The 14848-nt window shown below is 43.6% G+C and overlaps 1 protein-coding gene across 1 annotated transcript; it reads left to right on the top strand.

Moving 5' to 3' along the window:
* Nucleotides 1-5330: 5330 nt before the first annotated feature.
* On the top strand, nucleotides 5331-10403 carry tut1 (terminal uridylyl transferase 1, U6 snRNA-specific). The gene is made up of 10 exons (XM_067244974.1): nucleotides 5331-5457; nucleotides 5781-5971; nucleotides 6153-6359; nucleotides 6573-6687; nucleotides 6887-7014; nucleotides 7163-7389; nucleotides 7578-7687; nucleotides 7905-8027; nucleotides 8396-8488; nucleotides 8748-10403. The coding sequence occupies exons 1-10, from the start codon at nucleotides 5382-5384 to the stop codon at nucleotides 9932-9934; spliced, it is 2457 nt and encodes an 818-aa protein (XP_067101075.1). The 5' UTR covers nucleotides 5331-5381; the 3' UTR covers nucleotides 9935-10403.
* Nucleotides 10404-14848: the final 4445 nt, after the last annotated feature.

The following is a 14848-nucleotide window of genomic DNA, read 5'->3' as shown; positions in this document are numbered from 1 at the left end:
CCAGGCTACTGAAGAAACAAATAATTCTCAGAGGGTCATCTCAAGCTCACCAACAGACAATTCCCTGAGCGTGAATTAATATGCACCAGTCAATTAAGCAAACAGGAGGGAAAATAATATCCTGGAGGCAACGACAGCTTCTCTACCCGGCTACACTGGTATGGAAGGAGTACGCCTTTAATGTCCAATTGGTTAAGACAGTGGTGTGTACTGGTGAATCAGCAAACACTCATATATCTACCCTACTCTCAACCCTTCATACAGATTTCATGCAAGATTCAAGCAGCATTGAAGTGTACTTTCAGGTTGTCTTCTTTTAGCAGGCTACAAATGATTAATACATGAGACAGATTCAAGAATAGACTCAGAAGGTGTGTGTGTGTGAAAGAGAGAGAGAGAGAGAGACAGAGAGAGAGAGAGAGAGAGAGAGAGAGAGAGAGAGAGAGAGAGAGAGAGAGAGAGAGAGAGAGAGAGAGAAAGAGAAAGAGAAAATACATTGGAGGTCTGAGAGCTGAGACATGTCCTTGAGCTCAAGCCCCACGACCCTTAAAGGGGAGGTGGAATATGACATTTCTGTCTGCTCCGGCTAGTTTGTGAGACTGCTGTGGCAGCCTTCAGTATGAAGGGTAGAATTCAGCATGTCTTGCTTAGCGAGGCTGGTGCGGGGTATGGGAAAACAGATGCTACAGCTCCCCTTGGTGGGGGAGAGCACAAATATACCATAAATAATCGGAAGCATGTAATAAAATTCCTTATATGTGACTACAGTAAAAAAGGAACGCTGCAAAGGATCATGAAGACTACCATATAAAAAAGATAGAATGCTCAAGACGATAAATGTAAGTAATATCCAGTCAAAAAAAAAATAATTTACCGATATGCTAAGGGTATTACTGTAGCTTCCTGACCATAGAGTTTGAAACCCCACAACTCATCTCTCTGTCTCTCAGGTCATTAAAATCCATCCAGTCCTAATTAATGATACTCCCCTTCCTCGGTGATTACAACCATTCTGCTCACGGTGATGTGGGACACTGTGAGCCTAACAGAAAATGAGATGAGTAGTATAACTGTGCAGGTCCCTGACCTGTGGACTGTCTGTCAATTAGACTGAAGAGGAAGAGGGGTTTGAAAGTAATATATAAGACTAGGAGGAGTCAGGGATTAGAATAGGAGGTAGAGAGGGCACAATAATTTAAATTGGAGGGTGTGAAAAATCTGGGATTAGAGAGAGAGAGGATTCAGGGAAGAGAATATGAAGGAAAGAGTATTCCGTGACTGGAGGTGAAATTATAGCAACAAGAGCAGATAAGTGATGAAGAGTATAATTCTGAATATTAAATCAAACTGAAGGGTATAAAAGCACCAGAGATAGACAGCTGAAAGTCAAAGGGTCAGACCTGGATAGAGAGGACCCCTACAGGCTCCTTAATAATGGCCATATCCTGTACTGCAATGTAACCAGTGCAACTCTAATTAAAGCTAATGATGCATGCTGTCAGTGCTTCTTTTTTATTTTATTTTTTTCTCAAAGTGTGAAGGGGTAGTTTGTGGGTTACCCAGGGACTATAAATAGAGCCGTGTGTGTATAACCCACAGCAAGCATGAGAGGAAGTGTTCTGACCTCTTAGCGTACAGTCTTCATATGCTGACGTTAGAGGGTATGCAGGCTCAAAAAAAAGCATATACTCTGCTTGAAGAAGTTTCCAACTAACAGACAGAATCTCAGGTGGGAGCCAACGAAGGATACAGCGTTGATAGAGGATAAAGCAAGGAGCGGGGGTTGCAGAGTTTGCGGAGGAATAAACCAAACAAATGTTAAAAATGTACATGAAGTGAAAAGAAGGGAAAGTTGTAACAACGAGAGTTTCTAGACAAACTGCTGCTAGTCACTTCCTGTACGTGATCTATGACGCCATATGCTTTATGTTTGGCAAGTGTGAATCTTCAACTTGAATATGTTTTGCTTTGAACATGGTATTTACCTGTTTTCATTTCTGTCTTGTGATGTCCCTGACTCCTCACCTATCCTGTCTCTGAAACATCCAACCTCCCACTGTAGGTGTGGAATCAAACCTCCATTTCAGACCCTGACACTACCCCAGTTCTAACAGTGCCACACTCATACACACACACACACACACAAACACACACACAGTACAGACTGATACCCACACACAGACACAGAGAAACACATATCCCTTTAAGAGACATGGAACTGTTCAGATCTAAGGTTGAGCATGGGGAAACACCCACCCTGGGTACTACAGGAAAAAAGGTTTTATATGAGACATCCTATATTGGGGAAATTCTATATTGATATTTAACTGTATACAAGGGCATGACATTATTACCAATGAAGCTAATTATGTGATTAACCCACTTGAGTGTTTAATGATGCTAATTTGAACAGATAGTCCTGGCTTGCTATTTGCTCACCTTTATACTGAATGAAAATACATTTCATTGTTCCTATGTTGCAGTGTAATAGGTCTGACACAATACTTGGGGCTAAAACAATACTTGTTGAATGTAGACACTTTTATTCCCACCTATAATACGTTTGGCTAATATATACCACCAAAGTACAAACATATACACACGATTAATACTCACTTGCTTTAGGCTCAGGTTCGTTTCGTGTGCGTGCAAAAACACGCACATTAACCCAAAAGATCAATCAAAACGATGTCTTTGTTAGACTGTTTTTTCAAAGATTTCTGAAAGAATATCCAGTTTCTCGTAGCCTTTGCTTTCAGATTTTCCCCCGATAATAAGGTTTCAAAATGGGTTTGGACGCGCCTGTTGTTGAAAATCTCGTTTTGATATCGTTATTGCCGTTTATTACTTATTGTTTATGATCATGCTGATGGCAATATAATAATATAAGTCATAATAGGAAGCAGACATTCCTCTGAAACCCGGCTTTTGCTATTTTCCTCGATTTCAGTAACCCTCTCCCACCTTTTTGTTATTGCCAAAAATAATTGCCAGCCTTTCCTATTCAGTGTCTGTTTCCACGCGCAGGGTGTAGCTACCATTCAATTCATCCTCAGTCTCCCCCTCCCTATGTTTCAATGGAGATACAGCCTTCAGACACCTCTCGTTCCCTGTTTCTTTACGCGCACGTTTCCCTCCGTCTCTCCCTATGTTGTCTTGGAGGAACGTCACCTTCTGCTCTGTGTTTTTTTCCCCTCAGACGATACATGTGGGCGGATTAGAGAATAACCGAGAGGGTGGGAGGACCCGAGTGAATAGAAAGGCTAATTTATGATATGTTGGTTCTGAACCCTACTCAGATATAAATAAACAACCTAAAACAATGATATATCTCCGTACTATGGTGTCGGTGTATCTAAGTGTAGAAAGGTGAAATCGTTTTTTTTCTTCTTTTCTTTACACACACGAGGAACAATCCACACATGCTCTCTCTCACGCACGTAAGCACAAACACCATTTTGACTACAGGTCCCCGTCGTTGACTCAATCTTGGCTGACATCAAGCGTCATGTGATACGCGGGAAGCAGGTAACTGAGCACAAATCGCATCACAGACCATCGAGGTAAGGTCGTCGTCTAGGATCCTCTCAATAGAGGAGACATATCTTACAAGGCTAATCAATAAGGTTTCATATTCAATCAGTTCAACGAGTGAATGCTTTCTGAGATGGTCGCTTGCTGTAGCAAGTGTCCATCCAACAGTGTCTGACCATTCTTGACTTGTATTCAGATTTTATGATCAAGCAAGCTTCCACAATCTGATATTGATAATTATGTGGATTTTTCAGTGACCTCATGCCGTAAGATTGACGATAATCACACTTCTATCTTTGCAGGCTTCAACTGTCTCAGATTTATTAACGTTTCATTAACGTGTTAACTTGTAAGTGTAAGTATCCTACATTCCATTCACTCCACCAAGCAAGACTCTGACTTCACCTAAACAATGAAAAGAAACAACCATTGATATCCATTGAGAACTGTGGTACTGTGGTACTATGAACTGTGGTACACACAAAATAATGTATATCGCATTGGACTCGTAGAGACCTCTTTTGGACAATGAGGAGTACTGCAGCTTTGGACAGAAGGCTCAGGTTAGTTATACTGACAGAAGGCTGATACAGATTGATAGAATTATCTGTTAAGGCCTGAATGGCCATACCAGGAATTTTTTGATGAACAGATATTCCCCTGGGCTCCATGAAATACATATTAGCGTATACGTGCCTCCTAAGCCCCATCCATCCAGACGTGTCTCGGCTCCAGCTCATCCAAGCTGGGGGCCACTGATTCATTATTCCTGCGCTTCCTTTTACGACAACCCTGATGAATCACTCACAGAGCCGTTCCAACTGGGATGGACATAGCACTCAAGTCAAGTGCAACACACACTCCCCATCACCTATCATGGTGCACCACCATCCCTGGTTTAGATTTACAGTGTCTTTCATCTTGTGACGTGTGCCTAACAATTCGGTGGGTGATTGTACACAAAGCATTCTGTTATGTTGAAGTTTATGTTAAACATGTCCGCAATAATAATAAATTATTATTCAACATTCATGAACATTGTGATTGACTTATTTATATTAAAACATTGCCACTTTAATAGATTGATACAGTGCAATTCATGACAGTGAGTGTCATGATTCTTTCAGATGACCTGCTGGACCAACTGAATACATTTCATGCTCATAAATATTAATACAACAGGACATTGTAAACAGGTTATACGTCCTACATCTGATGTGTGATGTCTGATGTTTCCTGAAGACAAATCATTTAGTTGTTTAACATGTAGCGTTTAAACGCATTGTCCAAGTCCAACAGAAGTGTCAAACATGTTCACAGTTCCTTCTCATTTAGCATAGCATAGATAGATACAATAATTTTGCCAGAAACATTGTGACGTGAATGGTCCCATATACATACAAAACACTTCTGAAAAAAAGAGAAAATAGTAGAGCTAGCTGAAAAATTGTTGTGCAAAAATGTGACTTGAGAAAGTGTCAAATTTAAAACTTTTGTCCATTAAGGAATGTTGTAATATAATTCCCATATAAATACATAAGAACCAAAAGTATTTGCACTAATTAAAAAAGGTTCAAACGCATTGCAATCTCATACATCGTAAGCATTTTATCAATGCAGAATAAATAATCCACTCTTTTGCGCTGGCCGGTCTGAGAAGGATGGTTTTGCAATACGGAACTGAATAGACACTGGTACGATACACGGACCAATTAACAGATGGACCGAGGAAAACGCACGGTGAACGACGGAGGGAGATTTGACAAAGTTTGGTGGCCACAGCACGTAGCTAGCTATCTATTTTGAGAATTTCTTCCTCTCTAATTCCGGATTTGTCATCTTTCAACATGGAATTAGACACGGACATACGAGAAACTGCGAGAGGGTTTCATTGCAACTTGTGCAATGTGAATATGCCCAACAGTAAGTCATTTCGCATATCTTAGCAGTGCTGTAGAGCTAGCCTGTACTGTCACAGCACAGGCACATGTAAGCTAGCTAGCATTTCTGACAAAGCATCCAGACACGCAGATTCTGCATACAACCCATAAACACATAACGTTAACACATAAAACTATTTGATATAATCTCGGGGTGTAGCCTATGCATACACATGACATGGTATGTTGACATCTACTCCCGCTGCTGCCAAATATTTAAATGCCGTTCGCTAGCGTGTAAAATAGTGTTCTGTTCAGTTAAACCGTCAACGAAAACACCAGAAAGCTATGTCCTTTTACTTGTAGAGCCCAGCATGGATGACCATGTGAAAGGTCGAAAGCACCAGAAACTGAGCACCGTGCGAGCCACACGGAAGGCTCAAGAGGAGCATAGCGTGTTCGTCAGTGGCTTCAAGGAGAGTACGTCTCAGGCAGACTTGGCGGACTACTTCCAAAAGTTCGGCCCGGTGTCAGAAGTCATCATGGACAAAGACAAGGTTAACTGTTCACTCATACAGTACAAGTACTGTAAAGTACTTACCAGGCGTCATTGTGTTTGCAGCACTAAGTATATGACTGATGACTAATTTGATCCCTGTACTGTGGTGCCATAGACTGCCAATTTCACGTCATCCTCAAGATGAGTCTGTCTAACAGTGTGATGATTATGCTCCTCAGGGTGTTTATGCCATTGTGGAGTTCAATGAGAAGGACAGTCTGCAGACAGTTATGTCCCAGATAGAGCATCGTATGAATGGCCTAAAGCTACGGGTTAAACCCAGAGAGAAAAAGGAGTTCAAGCTGATTCCCAAGAAGAAGCCGGACTACAAAAACATGCAGGAGATTTCAGAGCGCTTGTCCTCTGAGTTGTGCCAGACAGCATCAGTAAGTGTTCATCTTTCGTTTAATCTTCTCGAGTTCTACTAATCTGTCATGGCTATGGCTCAGATGACACAGATGAGGGTAAAAAATAAGTTAACTAACACAATTTAAGATTGTGATTAAGATACCCTCTCAGGACTGCGTAGAGGGCTATAGAAGGGGCAGCTGCTAAGTCTGAAGTGGCATCGAAACCTCGAACTGTTTGCTTGTATGCAGGTGAATGAGCAGATGCAGAAGTTGGTGGAGAGACTGCAGCTGAGAGACAATGAGAAGAAAGCCAGATCACTGCTGCTCCAACTGCTGCAGGAGGTCTTCAAAGAGTTCTTCCCAGGTAGAGTCTGAAAGCATCCAGCCGCTCAGTGGGCTCGCTACCCCTGTCCAAGACACCCCTGTCATACATCTGATTACTGCTTTGCCAGTCCGTATCCCATACAGTTTATCCAGGGAAGGAAAAAAAAACGCCCATTTTAGGTGGAAACTTTCATACAATCCACCCCAATGCGCTAAGTGTGATGTCTTCTCTGAGATAGATAGCCAGATCCATCTCTTTGGCTCCTCTGTGAACACGTTTGACATACACTCCTGTGACTTGGACCTCTTCCTGGACCTGGAGAACACCAAGATCTTCCAGGCCCGAGCAAGAAGCTCTTCAGAACAGGTACAGAGAGAATAACACACCTCAAAGCATAGCACAAAGAATAAAACACAAAATAAACTAAATAAATCTTATCTTAATGTAACCGAGTCGCAGACGGTGTGGTTGCTGGATGCATTTAATTATGCGTGGCCCCTGTGTTGACGTTTAGGCGGGGGAAGGCATGTCGGACGACGCCCGCTCCGAAGACTCCATCCTCTCCGACATCGACCTGACCACAGCCACGCCCGCTGAGGTGCTGGACCTGGTCGCTGTCATTTTGAGGAAGTGCGTCCCTGGAGTGCACAAGGTCCAGGTGGTGGGCAGCGCTCGTCTGCCTGTGGTCAAGTTCGTCCACCGTGAACTCAACCTTCAGGGGGACATCACCATCAACAACAGGTCTGCCATCTTGCCCTTCACCTATTGTTCTGTTTGGGGGGGGGGGCTCGCATGAGTTATGTGAAGATAAACCTCCTCGTTGTGGATAATAAGGCTTCTGCTTTCTGCTACAAACAAAATGTCATTTTGTCAGATGTCGTGGGTAATATAGGACTCAGTTGTCGGTGTCTTCTGACCCTTGACCCCAGACTTGCTGTGAGGAACACCCGCTACCTGCAGCTCTGCTCTCAGATGGAGGCCAGGCTCCGCCCCCTGGTCTACACCATCCGTTTCTGGGCCAGGCAGAAGCAGCTGGCAGGTGGGACCCTCATCGTAACCCCTTTCCCTGATCTGTTGCTATGCTAGGAGGAGAACTGCGAAAATGGCACCTTCCAGCGGGTGGCAGCAGAACCATGCGTTTCAATCGTCTTGAGTTCCACTTTGCTGCGGGTTTCACCAGCGCTCCTCTCTCTCTCTCTCTCTCTCTCTCTCTCTCTCTCTCTCTCTCTCTCTCTCCACGTCTTGCTTGCCCACAGGCAACCCCAGCGGAGCTGGTCCCCTGCTCAACAACTACGCTCTGACTCTGCTGGTGATCTACTTCCTGCAGAACTGTGACCCCCCAGTCCTGCCCACCGTAGACCAGCTGAAGGACATGGCATGTACGTATGAAACCCATCGTTCTCACCGCAGACCCCTAGGGGTAGTTACCCCCTGCTTTAACCCTTGTGCTGCCTTCGGGTCACATGACCCAAAGGTTCATCCATCGTTGTTTACCCTATTTTACCCAATACAATTAAATACAAATTAAAAACTTTGCAATGTGGGGGGTCTGAGACAGCCCCAACGGTTAAAATAAAATGCTTCACTTTGTTTTTGTATGCGTTAAAGTTGTCGCAATACGACGATGGGTCACAATGACTGATGGGTCAGAATGACCCGAAGAGAACACAAGGGTTAAGGTTGTGTGCGTTCATCAAAAGTATGTGTACGTTCAGTCTCTTAAGTTTCTTCACACCCGTACTTCCAGGCGAGGAGGAAGAGTGTGTGATCGAAGGCTGGAACTGCACCTTCCCCAGCCAGCCCATCGCCGTGCCCCCTTGCAGCAACACCCAGGACACCTGTGAGTCACTGCAACCATCATTTGAACCCTCATCCCCTTCTAAAGACATCCACTTACGGTCCACATATATTATTCATAGTCAAACAGAATAAATCCAGGCTTGCTCAACCCAGACTCCCAGTCTTGAGAGTCAACCACGTCATCAGCATGACCCCGTGACATGTTCCGAGGCACAGCTCATTATTTATTAACGCTAACCTACAGCCCACGCATAGGTTCTACCTGGAAATCTCTTGTTTTGTTGTTTTTGTTTCTCCAGATACTCTACTGGCCGCCTTCTTCTCCTTCTACGCCAACTTTGACTTTGCCAGCTCTGTCATCTCCCTCCGCCAGGGCTGCCCCCTCCCCATCACGGCCTTCCTCAGCCGGTCTGGAACCCCCTCTCCAGTGCCCATGGAGGGGACCAAGCCCTTCCAGGAGAGACCTCCTCCCCACAGCCACGGGCCTAAGCTGGGACCCCTCAACTTGCCGGACCCCTTCGAGCTCAGCCACAACGTGGCGGGCAACGTGACGGAGCGCGCCCAGAAGAGCTTCCAGAAGGAGTGCCAGGAGGCGGAGAAGTACTGCCGCAGCCTCCAGTACCAGCGCAAGTCCACCAAGGGGAAGGTCTGGGGGGTGCTGCGTCTCCTGACGCCCCCCGGAGACGGCCCGAGGAAGACGTCCGCGGCCGACAAGAAGGAGCTGGTCATCGGCATCCCCTTCAAGGCCGCTCAGCTCCCCGAGACGGTCCGCTGCCAGCTCCACTCCGCTGGAGACGGCTTCCGTCTGCTCTGGTTCCAGAGCGTGTGCTCCGCCGTGGAGGAGTTGTTCCGGAACATTCTCAAATGCAGCCCGGGGAGCGCCACAGAGTCCCCCGTGAAGCAGGACCAAGGAGCCAAATCCGAGACCGCAATGGATACCGCTGATGCCGTCTTCAAAACCCCCACCAAGTCAGCCGCCGACAACAACGAGGCAGGTCTTGACCGCGCATCCTCCAGCAGTGAGACGAGTCCTCAGGTCCCAGCTGCCGTAGGAGCCAAGAGGCCCCTGTGCTCTGAGAGCAGCGATGCTTCCATGTCTCCACAGGAGAAGAGGCAGAGGCTGGACAGCAGCCCCAGGTCCAGCTCCCAGTCCTGGACCTGGGTCCAGAGACACAAGGTGTGGGCTGGCCGAAGGAAGGTGAGGCGGGAGCTCTTGAAAGGTGTGGTGGACGTGGGTCCGGAGGGGAGCAGCCCTCAGCTGGAGACCCAGGTGACGGAGCACATCGTGAAGACGGAGCCGGAAGAGAAGGAGCCGCTGGAGTTCAGAGTTCAGGCCCAGGTGTTGGGTGGGACGGAGAGCACTAAGACAGTGGTGAAGTTCAGAACGACCAATGACAGAGCAGGACTGTTTCAGGACTTTTTTCACTTCCTGGAGGTGTTTCTGCCAAAGATGGTAGATACTCTTCTGGAGAGACCTGTTTCGTAGATAAAAGCAAGGTTGTGCTGGGATAGTAACATTTTTCGTTTTGGAAAAGTGGAAGTACGGTGGTTGAAACAGGACTTATTTTACTTTGCTTTTTTAAATTTTTCTTTGCTTTACAAAATGTAGTAGTACCTACTAGATCTTAAAACTTTAAAATAGATCCTCAGAGGAAGGGATGTTTGAGGTTCAGAGTATATTTTGTTCTCTTTAGTCCAGCCAAGGAGACACATTGTTGTGAATATTGATTGTGTTGTCATCACAATATTCTGTTATTTGTTTGTAGTTTGGTTTGGTTTGTAAATATTGCTTTGTGCTTCAGATAATAGTCTTGATATGCACTATTCTTTTTCAGTTAAAATTCAGAAATGTAAACCCTCCAATGAAAATGCTATGAATTGCTTCTTCAGTTTCTGCTGTGCATAAACAACCGCTATTCTAAACTGTTCTTTACAGACAAATAAATCTCAAGCAACATGTGTTCTCTTTGTGTCTTTGAATACAGTGTAGAAGAACTGATATGAAAATGAATTTTACGTATTATTTACAAATAAAAAGACTAAAAACATTATTTGATCACTACAAAACCAAACATGTTTTATTGACCTCTCCTCTCCATCCAGGTCTGTTGTAAGACCTCACAGATAACAAATGAAATACAGCTTCCATGCTCGCTCTGGCGTGTGTGTAGTGGAGTGTTGAGACAGGTCCAGATGGGCCAGTGCTCATACGACTGAGACGAATGGTTGTAATTAGTCAGGGAGACACACAGCTTTATTACAGTTGGGTGGGCCAGAGCTCTGGGACGCACAGTCCTGTGCACAGCACCGTTAATCTCAGTGGGAGATTCTTCAGGGACGGGTGGATAAGGATGTTCGGTTGGATCAGAGACTTGCATATGTGTCTTGTCATCTCTGACCGCATATTTCTTCATGAGACGAATAAAATATGTTGATTTATCTCGTCCCATAGTTGCTTTGGGGCAGTTTTCTCTATGATAGATGCATGAACACTGTCAACACAATGCTCGCTTGCATCACTGCTGACGTGAGAGCAGAGCTAACACAGAATGTGAACATGTGGAACTGTACCTTATGCAGGACTTTGATAAGCTTGAGGCTTAAAGTTTCTCTGCTTTACTTATTGTAATGTCCAGGAGACAGCAACAATAGCGTAAATTCGTCTATCTAGGCTCTCTGGTTGCTGTCAACACATACACATCAAAGACTTAGGCTTCAGTTGTTTGTGAATTCTTCTGACATTTCCCTTTCAAACCCAACCTTAGAGAAATAAATGAGGCGGACATGTTTTTGTCCAAAATAAGATGTTTCTCTCTGTCGGGGGAAGGAGAAAACAGCCACAAAATTGTCAGACTTGGCTGTCCGTCTTAAAAGACATAATGATAGTCGTGTTCAGTTATCATGAAGAAGCAAGAGTGAGGCTCCACAATGTCTCAGGTCTGAGAGACTGTAATGAAAAGATTTTTCACCTGCTGGTAACAAGTAATTAGTAACCCCAGAGATCCCACTAACGTCTGTTTCATTGTATTTTCCTTAAGTACTGATTTTCTCGTAACCCTCTGACGTAGTAGCCTTCTCCATTTGTTTTTTTACAAGCTCCTTAGGGACTGATCAAAATAACAAATCCCATTTTTGCCCAGCGTTAATTTCTGTCAATCGTACGTGCACTGAGTCACCCTCCCTAGAGTACGGTTCTCTATGGATTACTAAACTAAAAATAGCAGTTTTTCTTCTGCCTCAATGTGTCAATCCTGAACTGACTTTACCCCGATAACAATGTAAGCTGTTATTGTGTAGTACAAGACTTTTCAGCATTGTAGTAAGGTGCACACGCCTGCATGAAGGAACACATGGAACTGCCTCTCACCTCACCTTATTCTGTTACTCCATCTGTTATAGTTACATACTGCATGACTGTTCTGTTAGTTCTCTCACAAACAGATGTATCAGGTGACTGGATATTGCTGTAATTGGCATGCTCTTATTACAAGAAATTGCTACCATTGATAGACTGGACTTGTTTCCCCAGCTAGGTGATGGATGACACATGGCATTATCTGTGTGGTAAACTGGCAATCAGATGAGATGTGTACCATCTTTGATGACTTACCAGTCTGATAACTGATATCGGTACTACGTGTGTGTGTAATTGTTTTCATGTTTTCATGTAAACAGGTGTTTGCACTGTAGTCTTGTGGTTTCCTGTTAACTGTCGTCTATTTGTCTAATTGTCGGGTACATTTCTTTCTTTTAGCCAAGCCATTTACTACCGTGACTCAAGGAAAGATTGACACACCACACAGCATGGAAACTCTGGGGAAATATGGCATGTTTGGTTACTGTCATTTGATATTGCCTGTGAGTGACCCTTAGTATCCATTCCCCAGTCATTTAGATGTTCATAAATTATTGGTTTGACATTCACCAGCTATCAACCACCATTTCTTTTTCTAGCTTAACTCCGGACTCCAAACAGACATGGCTGGTCCAGGAAAGCACTTTGCTCATATTAGTGGCTCCCTCACTCACAAGATAAGGGCTTAATAAAAATGTAAGATAATATTCCCTTAATAAACCTCTCAATGCCACCGGAAGGAGTCAGACATTCTCCTGGGAGAGACATCCATGCAGGTAGTGTGGCTCCTGTGTCCGGACTTATATTTTCTCACTGTGTACAAGCACACGCCATGGGAAGTGTAATGAGAACAACATGGAGCCTGTTAAAGTATGAAGATGGAGATTTTGATACAAATCGAACCCGTTTTTAAACAGTTGGTCTGTATTTCAGTTGGTTCAGTTATTATTTCAGTGATAATACAGTATATTAATTACACCATATTCCCAAACAGTTGCAATCAGTGGAACTTTGATCAGCACACTAACAACTCATGTTAGAATTGAAAGCATCTCCTGCCCTTTAAGTGCTCTCTCAGAGTCCATTAGCTGGAGACTATTGGCCCATGTAAGTGTAAACTGTCCTTTTAGTGTTCTGTAGCTACTTTCCCAGTGTTTGCTCTCATAAAGACAGGGAGTACCTTAATGAGTTTGCTCATAGCATGTTGTTGTTTCTTGTCATTGACTTTTATTGCCAGTAGAGTCAACTGAGAGTGGCTGATCAAAGGAATCAACATGGCTGTCTAGCCATGTTGTAAAGAGAGTGTGTGCAGTCTGCTCCAATTGGCAACCCATTGCTTGCCAATCACCATTCACAGGGGTATCATCTAGACAGTTGTTTCTCATTTCTCAAACTCCTTGAATATGTTTTTAAAAAGAATATTGTTTATATGTAACTTATTATATTTAGTTACAGAAAGGGAAGACATCCAGTAGAGGTTTTCTGTCTACTGGCAGAAGAAGACAGGTTTTAGATTGTTATATATAGTCAGCTGCAAATATGGATTCACCCCAAAAAAATTCTAACAAAAGGTTTCTCGTGGTTTACACTAGTATCAGATGTACTTAAAAACATCCTAAAAGTTGACCAAAATTTGACTCCAAGAAAGGCCCCATTTTCAAAATGGCGTCCGTCAGGTCCTTAAAATGACCATTACTCCTTTGTATTCCTCCTAAACCAGGAATACTGGTGCCTGATACATGTGTTGGCCATGTATTATTCTAATGAGCATATTTGCATGATAGATAAGTGATTACAAGTACAATTATATATTAAAGCAATTGGTTACAAGCATATTTATTTATGCGAAAGTAAGTACAATTTCCCTTAAGTAATTGCATATTTCTCCTTTCTCATATCGTTTTGCCTAGTGTTGGTGGTTTCTGTGGTTCATAACCATTCTTTTGATTTCAATAAAGAATAAATTCATTATAACTGTGTGGTACTGTAAAATTAGTCAAAGCAGGGGTGCCACCTTGGTCCCATGGTCCTTTATGACATTCCTTGCTTGATGTGTGAGCAGAAACACATTTGCACACACAGAACTGGATGGTAGATTCTCCATTCACAATTTTCTGGAATGCTGTCTGTTTGCCAACACAAAAAATGTGTGAAGTTGTACCAGGCGTGAATAAACAACAACTGGGAACACAAGTCACTACCCAGGACGTGTTTCACCTCAGTGATGTTGTACACTTTCGTAGCTTTGTAGAGGTAGTAGAAGAGAGGAGAAGAATAAGTCTGTATCCTCCCCTATCAATGTTGTGGGGTGATGTTCTGAGGCCTTGACTGCAGCTTTGACAATGTCCACGTCAGCATCACCTGATGCATTGATAACAGTACAGCCCTTCTTCTCCAGCTCCTCGGTCATAAGATTGAGAAGTCCTTGTTTGTTGCAAGATCTGGAAAGGAAATCATCCTTTCTTCCCACAAACTCAGGCTCTGCATTGAAGTTAACAATGGGGTGAGTGTTTTCACTAGACGTTTAGATTACTTGGCTAGGTCAAATAATAAAGGGGTTAAGATATGTTAAGAGCTTCCAGCCCATCTTGGACGCCATCTTGAAAATTACACCTTTCTAGTGGTCAAACTTTGGTAAACTTTTAGTATGTTATTAAGGACACCTAATACTACAAAAAACAGCTGAGAAACCTTTTGTAAATTTTTTTTTAGGGTTAGGTGTTTGTTTTTTCATATATGCAGCCATCTAATACTGTTTCCTGCTGTTTCAACTGGACATCATATAGATGGATGTTGCTAAGCGATGTAGCAGCATGAACGTTCCATTGACCTCACAGCTCTTTGGCCAGAAACCTCTTATTAACTAAAACATGAGTTATGAAAGTGGAGATGTTCAACAAACATACACACACACATACGTGCAAGGTAAAGTACCCTTTTATCTGTTTTCCATAAAAACAACACTGGTGCGCATTGTTTCTGAGGGTGGGATAGACCAATGTTTTTGAGGGTGGAGGGTGGGAGAGACCAATGTTTCTGAGGGTA

The sequence above is a fragment of the Osmerus mordax genome, chromosome 10 (genome assembly GCF_038355195.1).
Source record: "Osmerus mordax isolate fOsmMor3 chromosome 10, fOsmMor3.pri, whole genome shotgun sequence".
Classification (NCBI taxonomy): Eukaryota; Metazoa; Chordata; class Actinopteri; order Osmeriformes; family Osmeridae; genus Osmerus; species Osmerus mordax.
Note: the sequence above shows the minus strand (reverse complement) of the source record. Positions and strands in the feature narration are given on the sequence as shown.

Bases quoted from the DNA above. Each gene is read 5' to 3' on its own strand.
- tut1 (XM_067244974.1), top strand. From the start codon at position 5,382: ATGGAATTAGACACGGACATACGAGAAACTGCGAGAGGGTTTCATTGC. The intron at 6,688-6,886 runs GTAGAGTCTGAA...TCTCTGAGATAG, and splicing joins CTTCAAAGAGTTCTTCCCAG to ATAGCCAGATCCATCTCTTT. The intron at 7,015-7,162 runs GTACAGAGAGAA...GTTGACGTTTAG, and splicing joins CAAGAAGCTCTTCAGAACAG to GCGGGGGAAGGCATGTCGGA.